At 42.0% G+C, this 20,272-nt stretch overlaps 1 protein-coding gene across 1 annotated transcript; it reads right to left on the bottom strand.

Annotated features, from left to right (window-relative positions):
* Positions 1-1,982: 1,982 nt before the first annotated feature.
* Positions 1,983-20,254, bottom strand: LOC102398154 (alpha-amylase 4). Its single transcript, XM_044935961.2, has 3 exons — positions 20,157-20,254; positions 6,692-7,996; positions 1,983-2,105 (listed from the first exon to the last, which is right to left on the bottom strand). Exons 1-2 carry the CDS (start codon positions 20,252-20,254, stop codon positions 6,781-6,783), a joined length of 1,314 nt encoding a protein of 437 aa, XP_044791896.2. The 3' UTR covers positions 1,983-2,105; positions 6,692-6,780.
* Positions 20,255-20,272: the final 18 nt, after the last annotated feature.

Here is a 20,272-nt window from a genome sequence, read left to right on the forward strand (position 1 = left end):
GACACACTCACTCACAGTAATCAACATGAAATGAAACTGTTGTTCACTTTGACCTTTTTGACAACGGGATAAAGAAGTAATGTTTATTAATTCAGATGGACTTCCTCTTCCGGACATTAAAGAAGCCAGACTATGTATGCTAATGTATGCAAAAGGAAAAAATACAATTTTTCAATTTTTTTCTCTTTAATTCTATGGAAATAATTTATTTTAAAAGAGCATTACATTTATCTGCCCATTTAATCAGCCTCTGTAAGAAAGAGTATGGCATGGCTAGAAGTGGCTTTGAAGGCCCTCGGCCGTGCCTTGTATTACCTCTGGTTGCGGGATCACAGGGAGGCCCCCAGGTCCTAGAGGAAGAGCCCAGGCACCAAGGAAGCAGTGGCACTGGGAATTTGGAACAGCTACTGTTTACAGACCAATAAGGGTACATTTCACTGTTTGAAACACTGGGATAGCTGTACCAGCCTGTACCACCCAAATGCCAGTCTATACAAGTCAGTGTTAGAATAAAGAATATTTATAGAGGAAGGATGTTTGGAAAATACTTACAAATGTAGTAACTTGAAAGTATAAATTCTGATATGCCTCAGAAGTTTTATTTTCAAGTTCAGGTGTGTATGATATTTTGACCTTAATTGTACCAGGGAATATCTTTCCTGAAATTTAAGCAGAATCCTCTGTGATATTCAATGTAAACAAGGTCCATTTTGCTTAAAGCATAGATTATTTTTAAATTCTAAACATATGATGATACTACAGTAATTCTGGAAATATGAAAAACATTATCCCAAACCCAACCTAACCTATCACAATTATTCTCATTTTGGTATATTTCTCTCAGCTCTTTTGTGTGTGTGTATGTGTCTAGTTTGTATCGTTATAATTGCAAGTTTATATCATGAGTCTTCTTTACTGACTCTTAATAGTAAACATTTTTCCAAATCATTACTCAGTCTTCATAATTATCATCTTAAATGCTATATAATAATCTATGAAACACATCTTTCCTTCATTGATGGAGTCACTCTTTGTTTTCAATGCTTTTAATTATTCAAAAGGAAAAAAAGTTTGCACAAACATCTCAATGCACAAAACTTTTCTATATTTGGGGTCATTCACTTACAGTGGCGGAGAAGGCAATGGCAACCCACTCCAGTACTCTTGCCTGGAAAATCCTATGGACAGAGGAGCCTGGTAGGCTGCAGTGGATCCCCAAAATGAGATTACTCATGCTAACAACAGGAACAGCCATTTGGCCTTGGGGATATCTCTAATCCCTGTGCCAACACGATACATTCATTTCCAGTGCAGTTGGCAAGAAGGGATATTTCTTTTTCATAAAACAGACAAAAACATATAGCTCAGGAAACAGCCTTGGACTTTTATAGCACCCAGCTGATCTAACCAAAAAAGTGTAGTGTCAATTTGCTCTTAAAGTCCATTTCCAGAGCTGAGTTCTTAAGTCTCCAAAACTAAGATTTGGTGTTATGGTACAAGAAAATTCTATGACAAAAAAAACTAAGCCAAAGTCAGAGACCAGGTTCCTGGCTTGTCTGACTCTGTAGTTTTAGGAAATCACCTTATTTTGCATCAGTGTCCCCATGTAACAGCACTGCTTTGTATTTATACAGTCTTTGTAGTTTTACACACCCACATCTATCGTTTTACACACCTACCTTTCTACACCTATCATTTTCATTTTGACCCCATGGCTCTGATCCTTCAACCAGATAAAGTGAAGGGACCCATTCCCTCCCGCGCCTCTAGAACTAGTTCACATATCTGAATTGATCCATTTCCTCTCCCACTAGGTTCCACTGAGATAAAGACAAACTCTTTTTCTGCTTGGCTGGCCTTTGTTGCCTCCACATTTTCTTCTCCTTTTAATATTCCAGAAGCTCTTTTCATCATTATTTTAAGTTTTCTATTCCCTTTAGGCCTGAGATGCACATTTCCATTGTTCATCCTTTGTAACTCACCTCTATTGCATGTGGAAGAATTATAGTAATATCCTTGTGAACACAGGCAGAAATAATCATTAAGCAGATTAACACACAAAGAACCATCCTTACATGAATCCTCTTTGCAAGGTGTGCTGGGACCTGAGATACAGTAGAAAGAGATTAAAAATCCACAAGTGACAACAAATAACACCTGGAAATACACTTTTAAATCTTCATGTCTCCCTCCTGGGCACTTTCTATTACTTGGCTGTGTTACGCCATGGTATACCCTTAGAACATCTAGAAACAAACACATATTTTCTTATGTCTCTAGGAAGATTGTTGCTAAAATTCTAGAGCCAAGCACTTGTCAATAGTAAAGGTCAGAGGTTGGTGAGTAACAGTCTGCTCAGAAAGAGATCCCAGTGTTCTAATTCCAAGGAGTAAGGAAATAGTTTGGATTTCACAGATCCCCCAGAACTTTGATGTCCGCTCCTCTAATACTAGGTGGGGTGCTCCAAAATCATTTTAGAAAAAGCACCATATTTTTTTCAGAAGATATGAATGACTGACTTACAGGGAGGACCAGGCAAAAAACTAACCCCCACCCAAAACTAGATATTATACTCTGGTTAACACACATGGTATACAGACCTATGAGGAAGGGGAAGGGAACAACGTGGATTAACTCAGTGAAAATTCTAAGAGGAAGTGATGAAGGGCCACTCTACTTTCTAGCTTTCTGAGTGGATGACTGAATAAATGGTGAGAAGAATATTACTATGGTTTCTACACCACTGGCGAGGATTCCTAGATCAGACAGTGTGCAGCACCTTTCCTATCTTTGGAAAACTGACGGGATCTGAGAAGAGAAATCACCAGTTAGCCAAATGGCGACCTTGGCTAGCCATTTCCCTCTGTCAAATGAAATGATTCTGAGCTTTGATTTCAGAATAGGTTGAATGACTGACAACCTTCAGAGCTGTCTTAAAATTCTTATGGTTCCATAGGTGGAAATCGTTGCTTAAAAAAAAATAAAACTACATATAAGGTACAATGTATATAACATGGTCTCTTTTTTATTGAAGTATAGTTGATCTACAATGTTAGTTTCAAGTGTACAGTATAGTGATTCAGTATTTTTGCAGATTATACTACATTAGAAGTTATTACAAAATAATGGCTATAATTCCCTGTGCTATATAATATATCCTTGTTGCCTATCTCTTTTATACATAGTAGTTTGAATCTGTTAATCCCATATTCCTAATTTGTCCCCCTCCCCTTTGGTGGTTAGGAGAAGGCGATGGCACCCCACTCCAGTACTCTTGCCTGGAAACTCCCATGGACGGAGGGGCCTGGTAGGCTACAGTCCATGGGGTCGCGAAGAGTCGGACGTGACTGAGCGACTTCACTTTCACTTTTCACTTTCATGCATTGGAGAAGGAAATGGCAACCCACTCCAGCGTTCTTGCCTGGAGAATCCCAGGGACGGGGGAGCCTGGTGGGCTGCAGTCCATGGGGTTGCGAAGAGTCAGACGTGACTGAGCGACTTCACTTTCACTTTTCACTTTCATGCATTGGAGAAGGAAATGGCAACCCACTCCAGCGTTCTTGCCTGGAGAATCCCAGGGACGGGGGAGCCTGGTGGGCTGCCGTCTATGGGGTCGCACAGAGTTGGACACGACTGAAGTGATTTAGCAGCAGCAGCAGCAGGATAAACTTTTACCCCATTTAAGCTATTTTTTCCATAACTATGGGCCTAATTCACTTTTACTAAAAAATAAAATAGTGCTAGTGAGGAATTCTCATACTGGTGGGAATATAAATATACAGCATAGCCATTTCAGAAGACAGGTTGGCAGTTTCTTACAAAACTAAATATATGACCCAGCAAGTGCAAGCTTTAGTATTTACCCAATATAAATGCTAAGTATTCACTTAGTATTTACCAACCTTTTTCCACTCAAAACCCTGCAAATGAATACTTAGAGCAGTTTTACTCATAATTGCCAAAACTTGGAGGCAATCAAGATGTCCTTCAGTAGGTAAGTGAATAAACAAACTTGTACAGCCAGACAATGGAATATTATTCATGTTCAAGCCTTGACAATCAACATGGCGGAATCTTAAATGCATATTACTAAATGAAAGCAGCCTATCTGAAAAGGCTACATACTGTGTGATTCCAACAACATGACATTCTAAAAAAGGCAAAACTCTGGCAACAAAAGATCAGCAGTTGCCAAGGGTTAGCAGGGAAAGAGGGGTGAATAGGCCGAGCACAGCAGATTGTTAGGAAGGTGAAAAGGTCTTCATGATGGATACATATCATTCCACATTTGTCCAAACCTATAGAATATACAACACCAAGAGTAAACCCTCAGTAAACTGGACTATGATGTGTCAGTGTAGATTCATCAGTTGTCACAAATGTACCCTCTGATGAGGAATGTTGATAATAAGGGAGGCCGTGCAGGTATGGGGGCAGGGAACTATGGGAAATCTCTCTACCTCTGTCTCAATTTTGCTATGAATCTAAAACTTCTCTAAAAAATAAATTCTATCTAAAAAGAATATTTTTAAGAGTAAAAGAAAAAAACAAAACGGGCTACCTGGACATAGGAGGCATAGTGCATGCAGTATCTCACAAACAACAATAAGGGCCAGCTCTCTAACAGGGTGTTAACCAATATTCTAAGTAAAGTAAATGGCTTTTTAACAAAGACTTAACCACATTGCAAGGATGATTTGGAAAAGCCTAGGGAAGAAATCAAGTGCAGCACCATTTTGGATATACTGGTCAGATAACTCCCAGTGTGGTTTTCTCCTTGGCAATAAAGGACAGACTCGGTAGCATTTCTGTGTGCCAGGAATAAAGTCACAGGATGTTACAGTGGGAAAAGGATTTTGTGGCTATTTAGTTCAATCATCTCTTATTACAGGTGAGTATGTTGAAGCCAAAAGAGAATTGGTTTGGCCCATGCCTAACAGTTAGTATAGGGCCAGAACACAAGAAGGCTCCCTTACTCTGACGGAAGGTCTACTGCTGCTGCTGCTGCTAAGCCACTTCAGTCGTGTCCGACTCTGTGCGACCCCATAGACAGCAGCCCACCAGGCTCTCCTCCCCCTGGGATTCTCCAGGCAAGAACACTGGAGTGGGTTGCCATTTCCTTCTCCAATGCATGAAAGTGAAAAAGTGAAAGTGAAGTCACTCAGTCGTGTCTGACTCTTAGCGACCCCATGGACTGCAGCCTACCAGGCTCCTCCGTCCATGGGATTTTCCAGGCAAGAGTACTGGAGTGGGGTGCCATTGCCTTCTCCGGACAGAGGGTCTAGGGAAGCAGAAATGGCATAGAAAAGCTCCCTTTCCTGACTACAGGAGAACTGATTGTGTAGCTGTTCCAAACATGAAAGAAGATTGGGAAGCAGGTTTCAGTGCACCCTCTGGCTCCATTTCCTTAATCATTTATTTCTTAGATCTACCAAAGATTACTGAGGAAGCCAAAAGAAGAATGTATAGGAAGACATCAACTTTCTCTTTGACCCTGGGCAAGTGGCTATCCTCACTGAGCCTCAGTCTCCCTAACTGAGAATAACAGGGTTTATCTACATCCTTTAAACATAGGTTTGAGGACTCTTTTAGACCAGGGTTTGGAAAACTATGACTCATAAGCCAATTCTTGCCAGTCCTCTTCTGTTTTTGTAAACTAAGTTTTATCAGTACACAATCAGCACATTCATGTGTATATTGTCCATGGCTACTTTGATGTTAATATGGCTGAGTGGGGTAGTTGTTTAACAGATCTTATTATGGCCCACAAAACCTAAAATATTTATTAGTTTGCCTTCAATGATAAAGTTTACTGACCTCTATTCTATACCAAAATTTGGCAAAAGAAGCAAGTGTTTCCTGTCTCAATAACTTAGGCAGGAGGTCAATTTTCATCTCTTAAACAGTATCCCTAAACATCTGTCCTTTGGACCATGGCTCTGGTAATTTCACCTGTTTTCAGTAACATTTGATGAAGAATCAGGGTAGAACTGACTCATTTCTTCAGTAGACCGAGGATCTAGTAGTGGGGCTAGAGATTTCATCGGAGAAGGCAATGGCACCCCACTCCAGTACCCTTGCCTGGAAAATCCCGTGGACGGAGGAGCCTGTTAGGCTGCAATCCATGGGGTCGCTAAGAGTCGGACATGACTGAGCGACTTCACTTTCACTTTTCACTTTCATGCACTGGAGCAGGAAATGGCAACCCACTCCAGTGTTCTTGCCTGGAGAATCCCAGGGACGGGGGAGCTGCCGTCTATGGGGTCACACAGAGTCGGACACAACTGAAGTGACTTAGCATAGCATAGCATAGAGATTTCATCAGTGCTTATTAGCACCTGACCTCAGAGAAAAGAAACTATTTCCAAAAATCTCCTAGGGAGAGGGAAACTGCAAAAGTAGCTTTCACAAAGTCCAAGTTTAAAAAATTTTCCACATCTAGCTAGTAGCTTGAGGAAAGAATAGAATGGAACTGCAGGTAATCTTTTAGCATCTCTGCCATCACTATTAGCCTGTGTGACCCAGACTTTCTAATTCCAGGGTTTTATATCCAAAGACACCTCCAGTTCAGTTCAGTTCAGTTCAGTTGCTTAGTCATACACACTTCCCTTCTCTGGCAGAACGCACATACTTACCATCCTTCACAATACTGTGACTCCTTAGTGAGGAGATTTGAGGGTCTTGCTCTTACCTGGAGTATGTATGGTAGAAGTAGACGTATTCGAGGTGTTAGCAGGACTTGTACTACCTGCAGGAGAAGTAGGTGTACTCGTAGCAGTGTTAGGAGTTGTACTTTCTGTGGTAGAAGTAGGTGTACTTGTGGCAGTAGGGGTTGTAGTAGCTGTGGTAGGAGTAGGTGTACTTGTGGCGGTAGGGGTTGTAGTAGCTGTGGCAGGAGTAGGTGTACTTGTGGCGGTAGGGGTTGTAGTAGCTGTGGCAGGAGTAGGTGTACTTGTGGCGGTAGGGGTTGTAGTAGCTGTGGCAGGAGTAGGTGTACTTGTGGCGGTAGGGGTTGTAGTAGCTGTGGCTGGAGTAGGTGTACTTGTGGCGGTAGGGGTTGTAGTAGCTGTGGTAGGAGTAGGTGTACTTGTGGCGGTAGGGGTTGTAGTAGCTGTGGTAGGAGTAGGTGTACTTGTGGCGGTAGGGGTTGTAGTAGCTGTGGTAGGAGTAGGTGTACTTGTGGCGGTAGGGGTTGTAGTAGCTGTGGTAGGAGTAGGTGTACTTGTGGCGGTAGGGGTTGTAGTAGCTGTGGTTGGAGTAGGTGTACTTGTGGCGGTAGGGGTTGTAGTAGCTGTGGTAGGAGTAGGTGTACTTGTGGCGGTAGGGGTTGTAGTAGCTGTGGTAGGAGTAGGTGTACTTGTGGCGGTAGGGGTTGTAGTAGCTGTGGTAGGAGTAGGTGTACTTGTGGCGGTAGGGGTTGTAGTAGCTGTGGTAGGAGTAGGTGTACTTGTGGCGGTAGGGGTTGTAGTAGCTGTGGTAGGAGTAGGTGTACTTGTGGCGGTAGGGGTTGTAGTAGCTGTGGTAGGAGTAGGTGTACTTGTGGCGGTAGGGGTTGTAGTAGCTGTGGTAGGAGTAGGTGTACTTGTGGCGGTAGGGGTTGTAGTAGCTGTGGTAGGAGTAGGTGTACTTGTGGCGGTAGGGGTTGTAGTAGCTGTGGTAGGAGTAGGTGTACTTGTGGCGGTAGGGGTTGTAGTAGCTGTGGTAGGAGTAGGTGTACTTGTGGCGGTAGGGGTTGTAGTAGCTGTGGTAGGAGTAGGTGTACTTGTGGCGGTAGGGGTTGTAGTAGCTGTGGTAGGAGTAGGTGCACTTGTGGCGGTAGGGGTTGTAGTAGCTGTGGTAGGAGTAGGTGTACTTGTGGGGGTAGGGGTTGTAGTAGCTGTGGTAGGAGTAGGTGTACTTGTGGCGGTAGGGGTTGTAGTAGCTGTGGTAGGAGTAGGTGCACTTGTGGTGGTAGGGGTTGTAGTAGCTGAGGTTGCAGTGCCAATTTGGATCATGGCTGGAAGAATAAAGATACCAAGTTTCAGAAGACAAAACACTGAACATATAATGCAGTTGCTATTATTTAATATTAATTAGTACCTAATCCATTTTTTTCTGAAAAAATAAATGTAGTGGACTATATTAAAAATAAAAATACATGACTACTAAAAAAAACTGACACAAATTAAAAATTAAACAGACAAAACTGGAAAAATATTACTAGGGAGTTCTCTGGTGGTCTAGTGGTTAGGATTCTGGGCTTTCACTGCCATGGCCCGGGTTCCATTCCTCATCAGGGAACTGAGATCCTACAAGCTGTGCATCATAGCAAAAAAAAAGTCACTGAAAAGTACAATGGCAGTTGGTCTGTTAGCTCAGCTGCTTAGAAAAATATGAGGTAAATATCATTTATTACATTAATTGTTATAAATTATAATGTATTAATATAATGTAAAATATTAATTATATATTAATATCAACATATCCTATTATTATGAGATGTAATATCATTTATGTCTGTAGTTGCAGAACTGTCAATCTGAGTTTAATATTCCTCAGAGTGGTTCTCAGTGAGGACAATTTAAAATGCCACAAGGGGACACTGTTTACCATCTGGAAGCAGCTTCCTTTTGTCCTTACAGTTCATGGCAATTATCCCTATTTTCAATTACAGGACATATTAGTTGAGGGATGGTAGAGAAGGGGGTATGTTTAAACAATGATGAAAAATACCCCCATTAAGGTATTTAATGTATCAAACTTCTTTCAAGATGTTTTCTAGTGATGTGTACCCAATTCTTAATCCTAGACACAGAAACTTTTTAAAGAGTAAAATGAATAGAGATAATCTTTGCCCTAAGGGCTATGGTATTCATCAAAGTCACCTTTTTTCCACTCTTAGGAATCCCTGGACACATGAAGTAGTAAACTCTTGAGTGAGTGAAGTTGCTCAGTCGTGTCCAACTCTTTGTAATCCCATGGACTGTAGCCTACCAGGCTCCTCTGTCCATGGAATTTTCCAGGCAAGCATACTGGAGTGGGTTGCCATTTCCTTCTCCAGGGGATCTTCGCGACCCAGGGACTGAACCCAGGTCTCCTGCATATGCAGGCAGACGCTTTACCATCTGAGCCACCTTCTGCTGCTGCTGCTGCTAAGTCACTTCAGTTGTGTCCGACTCTGTGCGACCCCATAGACGGCAGCCCACCAGGCTCCCCCGTCCCTGGGATTTTCCAGGCAAGAACACTGGAGTGGGTTGCCATTTCCTTCTCCAATGCATGAAAGTGAAAAGTGAAAGTGAAGTCGCTCAGCTGTGTCCGACCCTCAGCGACCCCATGGATTGCAGCCTTCCAGGCTCCTCTGTCCATGGGATTTTCCAGGCAAGAGTGCTGGAGTGGGGTGCCATTGCCTTCTCCAAATCACTTTTCTAGAACCCTTAACTGTCTCCAAGAGCTCTGAGAATGATGGTCAGTTTAAAAGAAATAATTAAAAGAAAAGTTTTAGTGAGGAAGCTATTCCTAAACCTTTGGATATAGAAAACTGCTGAAGATGCTATCGGATTTCCCCTTGGGTCTGGACACCCCTGGATGGTAGAATCTGGCTCTTCACCTTGAACAGGGCTTGGTTTAACCAGTCAGTCATAGGCAAGTGTCCTTCCAGGAACAAGAGAACAGTTGACCAGCTGGCCATTTTGACTGCTGCTACCCTGCTCCTGCTGTTACTCCCACTTATCAAGGGCTTACCTGTGCCCATCTGTGTCTGTGGAACAGATATGAGCATCAACATTTGACAGAAGTGCCACCAATACTCAGAGGATTAAGGGATTTGCCCAGAGATAAACGCTAATTCCCAAGTATAAGGGGCAGAAAACTCTTGATGCCACATTCAGGGATTAAACCAGGTCCATGCTCTGCATTAGGACCCAAATGACATTTGGGGATTAAACAGAAGGAGATTCTAGGGCACTGAGCTCTTGGAACTACTAAATTGCTTTTGTTTGGCCTCAGGACTTTCAAGGGCAAATCCCAGGCTCTCTGAATTCCAAATCCTAGTCCAGAAATTTCTTTTCACTACTGTTCTATCTGCCTTCATCACAGACTGAAATGCCTTGTGCCTTTGAGCCCCTAGGAAACTTCATCCACAACACAGTCCACCTAATGGGGCGGTGGGAATTAGTAGCTTAAACCTGCTGATTCTATCTCAGAGACAACAAACAGGACTAAAGGAATGAAAAAATTTTAAGGGTTCCTTACCTAAGGCTGGAAAAAGGAGGGCAAGAAGAGTGAGGTGAGCGAAGGCTTTCATTTTGGATGTTCTCGCTAGGTAATCCAGGAAGGAAATGATTTGCCTCCAGCTACCTTTCTTTTAAACTCTCTCTCGGGTTCAAAGTCCAGTCATCAACTGACGTCAAACCCAACAGAGGCAATTTCTAGTTAGGGTTTGGTCGTATAACATAGGTCTCTCTCAAGCTTTTGAGAACAAAGAGGTGAACCAGACCTTACGGATTATTTTTTCTGTCTCATAGTCCAAAATAACTCAGGACAGTCCATCCAAACGTCCTTGGGAGATTATGGGGTGAAGGGGGGAATGTTAATGTCTTTATATCCCAAACATCCCCAAGTTATCACATTTTAGGACGTCACATTCGTCTAAACACCCAGTAAGAGAGTCTGGGCCCCTCGTGCTGCGATGGAGTGCGGGAAATCCAGTTTCCTCCAGCTGTAGTTCTGAGAATCCCTGAGGTGTCCTCATGTCTTTCCCCTGACTGTTTGTTGCTGAGCTTTTATCACCTTTTGCTGTGGATCACTACTGTGGGTCTCTTTGATGACCACTTCCAACAACTGTGTATTCATGTCTCCAAGTTTCCCTGGCTCCCCACATATCACTGTAACTGGACATGGCCCCCCACTAATGTTCTCAAAAGCAGTTAATATAAGGTTGTAGCATTTAACTTTACTGAGAGCTTGTGGGTGGCAGGTCAAGGAGGGAAAGGAAGAGAACAACTCAAAACAGGTTACTTGGTATCGTGACTCCTGCTTGTTCACAAGCCACGTCCCCCCTCGAAGGTCCCCTACTCACCTCTTGCTCCTTAGCCCCTGACCTCTCACGTTTCAGGAACCAGTTTATCTCTTGGATGAGAGTCTTTTTTTTTTTTTTTAAACTTTGCTAACTCTTAAAAAAACATATATATATATATATTTGGCTGTGCTGGGTCTTAGTTGTGACACTTGGGATGTGGCATGGGGGATCTTTAGTTGTGGGTTTCAAACTCAGTTGCGGCATGTGGGATCTAGTTCCCTGACCAGGGATCGAACCTGTGCCCCCTGCATTGGAAGCACAGAGTCTTAGCCCCTGGACCACCAGGGAAGTACTGGATGAGGGTCTTTTTAATCCAATCCTCCCTCTTTAAAAATCCAGGACCCCAACTCCCTTTGCAATTTGGCCCTAGGCAGAGGAATGAAGCCAGTAACACCTCGTGAATATTAGCCAGAATGTTAATTCTAACCTTAGTGAAAGCAAAAATTTTTATGTTATTACACAGCAGGTGAGTTCCCTGTTGTCCCCAAAGTCTTCATTCAGGAATAGGATTTGGGATTAACTCTTACATAGCAGAGAGGCCTGTTTAAGTATTTTTCCCAAGCAAAGATACCTCTCAGGCCCATATGTTTTGTGTTATTCTCAGCTTGAATGATTCCTGGAAGCGAGAGTTAAACAAAGGCATTTTAAAATTCTTTTTAAACTCACTTTATTGAGGTAGATATAATTTACTTCAATACATGAATCCATTTAAAGTATAAAACTCAATGAGCTTTGATAGATGTATATTCATGTGAAACCACTATTACAATCAAGATACAGAACTTTTCTATCACATCCAAAAGTTTCCTCTTGCCCTTTTGCAGTCCATTCTTTCCTCCACCCTCTAACCCAGGCAAGTACAGACCTGCTTTCTGTCACTGGAGATTAGTTTGGTTTTTCTGGAATTGTATATAAATGGAGTCGTATGATATGTGCTATTTCAGTGTCTGGCTTCTCCCCCTCAGCACACTGTTTGTGAAATTCTTCCTTATTACTGTGTATCAGTTCTTCTTCCTTCCCTACTTGTTTTTGCTTTCTTTTACAATTTTATTGAGGTATACTTTATGTAAATGGAACATGTTTAAAGCTTAGACATGTGTGCGTGTATATGTTAACTTGTTTCAGTCCTGTCCAACTCTTGGCGACACTGTGGACTGTAGCCTGCCAGGCTCCTGTATTCATGGGCTTCTCCAGGCAAGAACACTGGAGTGGGTTGCCATGACCTCCTCCAGGGGCTCTTTCCGACCCAGGGACTAAACTCATGTCTCTTACATCTCCTGCACTGGCAGCCAGGTTCTTTACCACTAGAGCCACCTGGGAAGCCTTTTGACATGTACACACACCCATGAAACCATCAGCACAATCAAGATATCAAATGTTCTTATAATTCCCAAAAGTTTTCTTGTGTTCAACCTTTCCCATACCTGCAGTCTAACGTAACCACTGATCTGCTTTCTGTCACTACAGATTAATTTGTCTTTTCTAGAATTTTATACAAAGGAGTCATACAGATGTACTGGGTTTGTTGCTGTGGTTCAGCCGCCAAGTTGTGTCCAGCTCTTTGTGACCCCCTGGACTGCAGCACGCACCAGGCTCCCCTGTCCTTCACTATCTCCTGGAGTTTGCTCAAATTCATGTCCATTGAGTCACTGACTCTATCTAACCATCTCATCCTCTGTTGCCCCCTTCTCCTTTTGCCATCAATCCCTCCCAGCATCAGGGTCTTTTCCAATGAGTCAGCTCTTTGCACCAGGTGGCCAAAATGTTGGTGCCAAAGTACTGGGTTTGGAGGGGTTTATTTTTTGATCTGGCTTCTTTGACGCGGCATGATTATTTTGAGATTCATCCATATTATTGTATATATTTCATAGTTCGGTTTTTTTCTACTTCTGAACAATATTCCATTGTGTAGATATGCTGGACATACCATGGTTTATCTATTCACCTGTTGATGGACGTTTATGTTGTTTCCAGGTTTTGACTATTACAAATAAAGATGTTATGAGTATTTAAACACAAGTTTCTGTGTGGTCATATGCTTTCATTTCTCTTGGGTAAATACTTAGGTGTGGAAAGACCACATCATATGATAGGTATGTTTTTAACTTATAATAAATCCTAAATTGTTTTCCAGAGTTGTTCCATTTTACATTCCCATCAGTAACATAGAAGTTCCAGTTGCTTCCAGCCTTGCCAACACTTGGTTATTACCAGTTTTTATAATATTAGCCATTCTAAAGGGTATGTAGTGGTATCTCACTTTGGTTTTAATTTGCATTTCCTGATGACAAATGATACGGAGCCTTTTATCATGTGCTTATTAGCTACTCATGTCTCTTAAAAATATTTGCTCCAAATCAATCATTTGTCCATTTTTAGTGGACCAGTTTGTCTCCTTATTTTTGAGTTGTCAGTGTTCTTTATATATGTCTCACAAATATGTTCTCCCTTTCCACCATTTTTACATGGCATTTCTACATAATACATTCACTTTACAAAAGGCTAACCAGGATTTTAAGAAAATTAAGAAAGTAGCCTGAGGTCACATAATTAGCTGCTGCGTCTCAAATCCTGTTTCATAAACAGGAAGAGCCCACTGCTCTACCTTTTCCTGGGTTCAAGACATCAAGAGAGTACTGTACACAGATTCCTACTGCCAATGTCTGCTAATGGAACTCTACTACAACAGTGTCAGTATCTGCCGTGGCTTTCTACTCCAATTCCCTACTGAGGACACAAGAAAGTGTGACCAGGAAGAAATGCAGATCTGCTAGGCATCTGCCTTCCTGACTCTTCCCTGGCAAAACGTGAGCAACAAGAAGGTCAGGCAGTCCTGAAAGCATGAATCCACAGTCATCCTTTCTTAGGCCTTTTTGAACCCAGGCCACACCAGCCGGCAACACTCTAGGACTACAGAGACAAATCCATTAGACCTTCTCAGGAGGGGAAATTCTTCTTGCTCATTGCTGATATTTCCTTCCATGTGGAGCAGCTCAATAAGTGCCATGCTCCTGGCCTCTCAGAGCCCTTATTCACTCTGTCCCAAGTGAGGTGTACTGACCTATCTCAGAAGAATAAACCAGGAATACTAACCTCTGATCCTGCCTTTCCCTTCTGGGAGAGCACCTGGACTCTCCCAGAGCCCCACTCAGGACTGTTGTAACAGGGAGGGTCAGGATTCAGTATTAGCCCTAAATCAGGGACTTACCTGGTGGTCCAGTGGTTAAGAATCTGCCTTGCAATGCAGGGGACAGGGTTTGATCTCTGATCAGGGAACAGAGATCCCACATGCTATGGAGTAACTAAGCCCATGGGCCAGAACTACTGAGTTCACATGTTGAGTTCACATGAGTTCTCAACTAGAGAGCCCACGTGCTGCAAACTACAGAGTTTATGTGCTCTGGAGCCTGCAGGCCACAACTAGAGAGAAGCCCAAGCACTGCAACGAAGAGGCCACCCGATGCAACCAAGACTCAACACGGTCATAAATAAGTAAATATTTTAAATAAGGAGGCCCCCAAATCAAAGTCTCCAAAATAAGCTCCTATTGCAAGTGATATTTGTCTCCATTTGCCATATTCTGTCTCATTTCTCACATGATTCCTGGGCAAGGAAAAGGGGTGATATTAGCACCACACCAGCTATATTTTTTGTATTTACCTATAAGTCAAAAACACAGATGCCACTTTCCCATAAAAACAATGTGATATGTAGGTGATGACGCAGAAACAGCTAAAAAGAGCTAAGTTTACCTGTAATTACTTGGTTACCACAGAACTATACTTCAGCAGAGGCCTTATCAATGATCTATTATCTATAGAGATGGACAGGATGTGTTAATTTAAAATTATATCTGAATATTCAGACATAGGGCAAACAGAAGAGTGCTGAGTCAAAGACATTTAGGATTTGAATCTGATTCGTCAAGAGCCCCTCTTCAGCTACTTTGATTCCACAGCATCAACACTCCAAGGCTTTGGGGAATCATTAGAAACCAAAAATCTCTATCAGGATTAAATAACTGGCCCACAGAATTTTTTGCCTACAGGATCAAATGTTGCAAGAAATTTTAACTGCCCTTAACTACTTCTCACTAATTCTAGTCCCTTGATATATAGTCTTCTCAGATTCACTAATACTATTAATATCCTATTTGGATAATAAATAAAGTTATCAGTTATTTTCCTATTTTAGTAAACCATCCCCAGAGAAATGCCTTGTGGAAAAGCAATATTCCCAACTCAAGTGTTTAACTGGTGATGTTTTGACAAAAACCATTGCCAATCCTGGCATTCTTATCTACTGAAATTAACTTTTCACCTAATGGATACTTTACAGGAATAAAGTCAGGGATTGATATCAGATGTCTGGGGCAGTTCTGTGTATTTATCAGACACATCACTGAAGCAGTGGACAAGAGGGCAATGGTTCCTATGCGCCTGGAGTTTATAGAGGCAAAGGGCTGGGCAGCAAACAATTAATTTCAGAGCAATTAATAAATGCTATGAAGAAAATAAAACACAACAGGATGGTGACTGGTGGGTTAGAAGGTACTTCTTTATATAGGACAGTAAGCAGAATCTTCTCATGGGAGTTGATATCTGAACTCAGACTTGATATTAAGAAAGAGGCTGCCATTTAAACATAGGAGAAGAACTTTGAAGGCAGAAGGAGCAATGAGAACGAGTCTGGTGTTTGAGGAGCACTGTTGTTTAGGAGGAGATTGGAAGGAGGTGATGTCAGAGAGGCAGACTGAGGACTGATTCTGCAGGGAGTGCAAAACAGGAAGCCGTAGAGATGGCTTTTTTTTTTTTTTTTTTTTTAAAGAGGTGAATGACAGGGGGGTTCTCTGTGGTCTCCTCTAAGAGAGCCACCTGACTATCCATCTGCAGCTCATTTCCTCCATGTTCTCACCATGTATGAAATGACTTTGTCTCTGTTGGTTTGAGTGTCTGTTGCCCACAAGAGCTTCCCTGCCTCATTCACTCCTCCGTCTCCAGCAGCCAGAACACTGGCACACAGCCGGTGCTCAGTAAATATTTATGGATTAAAGGAAAGAATGGACTAATGTCATCCAGTTTGTTGAAGGTTCAGGGAGCACAGAATGCAAGTAAATAAGACACTGTTCTGGGTCTTCAGACTCATCATAATTTATTTTCCAAAAGTTGGCTGACATAATCAAATTATTCAGAAAGGGAAAATAAAATTCATTAAGAAATGTGGGAAAAGTACTCAACTTTACACTCATTTTAAAGACATGCTGCTAACCAGAACAGAAATGAAATGACATGCATCTGTTTAAAATATTCACATTGATAATAATCATTTCTGGTGAGGGTATATGTAATTTAACATGCTGGTCAGTTCTACATCCCCCCTCCCCCAAAGGCAATTCAGCAGCCAATATTCAGTTCAGTTCAGTCGCTCAGTCGTGTCCAACTCTTTGTGACCCCATGGACTGCAGCACGCCAAGCTTCCCTGTCCATCACCAACTCCCAGAGTTTACTCAAACTCATGTCCATAGAGTCAGTGATGCCATTCAACCATCTCATCCTCTGTTGTCCCCTTCTCTTCCCCCCTTCAATCTTTCCCAGCATCAGGGTCTTTTTCAGTGAGTCAGTTCTTCGCATCAGGTGGCCAAAGTATTGGAGCTTCAGCTTCAGCATCAGTCCTTCCAATGAATATTCACGACTGATCTCCTTTAGGATGGACTGGTTGGATCTCCTTGCAGTCCAAGAGACTCTCAAGAGTCTTCTCCAGCACCACAGTTCAAAACCATCAATTCTTCAGCGCTCAGCTTTCTTTATGGTCCAACTCTCACATCCATACATGACTACTGGAAAAACAAGAGCTTTGACTGGACAGACCTTTATTGGCAAAGTAATGTCTCTGCTTTTTAATATGCTGTCTAATATGGTTTGTCATAGCTTTTCTTCCAAGGAACAAGTGTCTTTTAATTTCATGGCTGCAGTCACCATCTGCACTGATTTTGGAGGCCAAGAAAATAAAGGCTGTCACTGTTTCCCCATCTATTTCCCATGAAGTGATGGGACCAGATGCCATGATCTTAGTTTTCGGAATGTTGAGTTTTAAGCCAACTGTTTCACTTTCATCACGAGGCTCTTTAGTTCTTCTTCGATTTCTGCCATAAGGGTGGTGTCATCTGCATATCTGAGGTTATTGATATTTCTCCTGGCAATCTTGATTCCAGCCTGTGCTTCATCCAGCCTGGCATTTCGCATGATGCACTCTGCATAGAAGTTAAATAAGCAGGGTGACAATATACAGTCTTGACGTAGTCCTTTCCCTGTTTGGAACCAGTCTGTTGTTCCATGCCCAATTTGAACTGTTGCTTTCTGACCTGCATACAGATTTCTCAAAAGGCAGGTAAGGTCATCTGGTATTCCTATCTCTTTAAGAATTTTCCACAGTTTGTTGTGATCCACACAGTCAAAAGTTTTGGCGTAGTCAGTAAACCAGAAGTAGATATTTTTCTGGAAATCTCTTGCTTTTCTGATGATCCAAGAGATGTTGGCAATTTGATCTCTGGTTCCTCTGCCTTTTCTAAATCCAGCTTGAACATCTGGAAGTTCACAGTTCATGTATTGCTGAAGCCTGGCTTGGAGAATTTTGAGCATTACTTTACTAGCATGTGAGATGACTGCAATTGTGCGGGAGTTTAAGGATTCTTTGGCATTGCTTTTCTTTGGGATTGGAATGAAAACTGACCTTTGCCAGTCCTGTGGCCACTGCTGAGTTTTCCAAATTTGCTGGCATATTGAGTGCAGCACTTTCACAGCATCAGCTTTCAGGATTTGAAATAGCTCAACTGGAATTCCATCACCTCCACTAGCTTTGTTCATAGTGATGCTTCCTAAGGCCCACTTGACTTCACATTCCAGGATGTCTGGCTCTAGGTGAGTGATCATATCATCATGATTATCTGGGTTGTGAAGATCTTTTTTGTATAGTTCTTCTGTGTAATCTTGCCACCCCTTCTTCATATCTTCTGCTTCTGTTAGGTCCATACCCAAAAGCAATTTAGCCTCAAATATTAAGAGCCCTCAAAATATCCTTAGCTTTTGACTGAGAAATCCACTTCTAGGCATGTATCCTAAGGAAATATTTTCAACTGAAGGGAAAATTATATGTGCAAATACATTTGTTACACTATTATGTTTATTATAAAAAATTAAAAGGAACATTTCATAGTCAAGACCAGAGGAATACGGACTTTCCCAGTGGTCCAATGGTTAAGAATCTGCTTTGCAATGCAGGGATGCCGGTTCAATCCCTGGTCAGGGAATCCCATACGTATCTTGGAGCAACGAAAGCCCACACCCCACAACTGCTGAGTTTGCCTGCTCCAGAGTCTGTGAGCTGTAACTAGACAGGCCGTGTGCCCCCAGTGAAAGAGCCCACGGGATGCAACAAAGATCCTGAGTGCTGCAACTAAGACCCATTCCAGTCAAATAAATCAAAGAACAGAGCAATAACTGTGGTGACTATCCTTGATGCAGCGAATGATACATGGCATAAGGGAAGCCTAGATACAGCAGTAAAGGAGAGCATTTCTTCTACTGTGACAGTGTGTGGAAAAAAAACAGGGTTCTCCTTCCTACACTGTTGGTGGGAATGTAAATTGGTCAAGCCATTATGGAGAACAATATGGAGGTTCCTTAAAAAACAGAAATAGAATTTCCATATGACCCAACTAATCCCACTGGTGGGCATATGTCTGGAGAAAACAGATTCCAAAAGATTCATGCACCTCCAATGTTCATTAGCAGCACTCTTTATAATAATAAAGACATGGAAGCAGCCTAGATGTCCATCAACAGATGAATGGATAAAGAAGATGTGGTATACATAGACAATGGAATATTACTCAGCCATAAAGTGAAATAATGTAATTTGCAGTGACATGGATGAACCTAGATATTATTGTACTAAGTGAAATAAGTCAGAGAAAGACAAATATGATATCACATACATGTGGAATCTAGAATGTGACACAAATGAACTTATTTACAAAATAGAAACAGACTCACAGACATAGAGAACAAACTTATGGTTACCAAAGGAGAAAGGGGTGGAGAGGGATATATTAGGAGTTTGGGGTTAATAAACTACTGTATATAAATTAGATAAACAACAAGGTTTTGCTGTATAGCACAGGGAAATATATTCAATATCCTATAATAAACCATAATAGAAAAGAATATGGAAAATATATAAATACACATAAAACTGAATAACTCTGTGATACACCAGAAATTAACACAACATTGTAAATCAACTATGCTTCATGTACTTCAGTAAACTTCTTTAAATGGTCCCCTCTAGGGCCAACCCTGGAGAAGGCAATGGCAACCCACTCCAGTGTTCTTGCCTGGAGAATCCCAGGGATGGGGGAGACTTTGGGCTGCCGTCTATGGAGTCGCACAGAGTCGGACACGACTGAAGCAACTTAGCAGCAGCAGGGCCAACCCTAGAGGGAAACATGGACCAATTAACGTGCTTTGAATTGTTGGGAGGCAGTATTATGGTTGAGCTCTCTTGAGATTTTCTATTCTCACACACAGTTGATGTCAAGGGCTCAGAGGAAGATTCCAATGCTGACACATGGGCATTCTATCACTGGAGCTAAGTTTCAAACACCTTGGCCTTCAAAAGAGGGAGGCATTAACTTTAGAAGGTTGGCTTGTAAAATTCCACAATCACTTATCTACTCATCTCACTGAGTTTAGTCAGTTCTCAAAAACAATTTTTTTTGCATCATGGAGAGTCAAATTTTGTGAACTCCTTAATTCCATTTGATTATCAGTCTTCAGGAAATTCAGCTCTGGGAGAAGTCATAGAGAGGGGCTTTCCCAAGGAAGGCTTCTCACCTACTTCCTCCTCTGCTCCTTGATTGTGGGGAGGTTTTATGAAGGCCATAAATCTCTCTTCTGGTCACACACTGTAATTCAGTTTTCCTTCTAGAGGAAGTGAGTGGTTCTAGAGAGACTATAGCACTGCTCTCTGGATGCTATAGCTGGACCTGGGCTTGTTGCACTTTGAGAGGAAAATAGTCACAATGAATGGAGTAGGTTTGCACCTGCTGGCCCTCTCCAGCCAGTTTTTCCTAAAGTGAGAGGTGATGCAGTGAGGCCTGTGCTTCTTGGAGTCTGTGATCTGGACCTGCAGCACCAGCATGGCTTGGATCTTTTTAAA

Source organism: Bubalus bubalis, chromosome 1 (assembly GCF_019923935.1).
Source record: "Bubalus bubalis isolate 160015118507 breed Murrah chromosome 1, NDDB_SH_1, whole genome shotgun sequence".
Lineage (NCBI taxonomy): Eukaryota > Metazoa > Chordata > Mammalia > Artiodactyla > Bovidae > Bubalus > Bubalus bubalis.

Excerpts from the sequence above, each read along its gene's own strand:
- LOC102398154 (XM_044935961.2), bottom strand. The coding sequence starts at position 20,254 with ATGCTGGTGCTGCAGGTCCAGATCACAGACTCCAAGAAGCACAGGCCT. Across the intron at positions 7,997-20,156 it reads TGGCTGGAGAGGGCCAGCAG|CCATGATCCAAATTGGCACT; the intron begins GTGCAAACCTAC and ends TTATTCTTCCAG.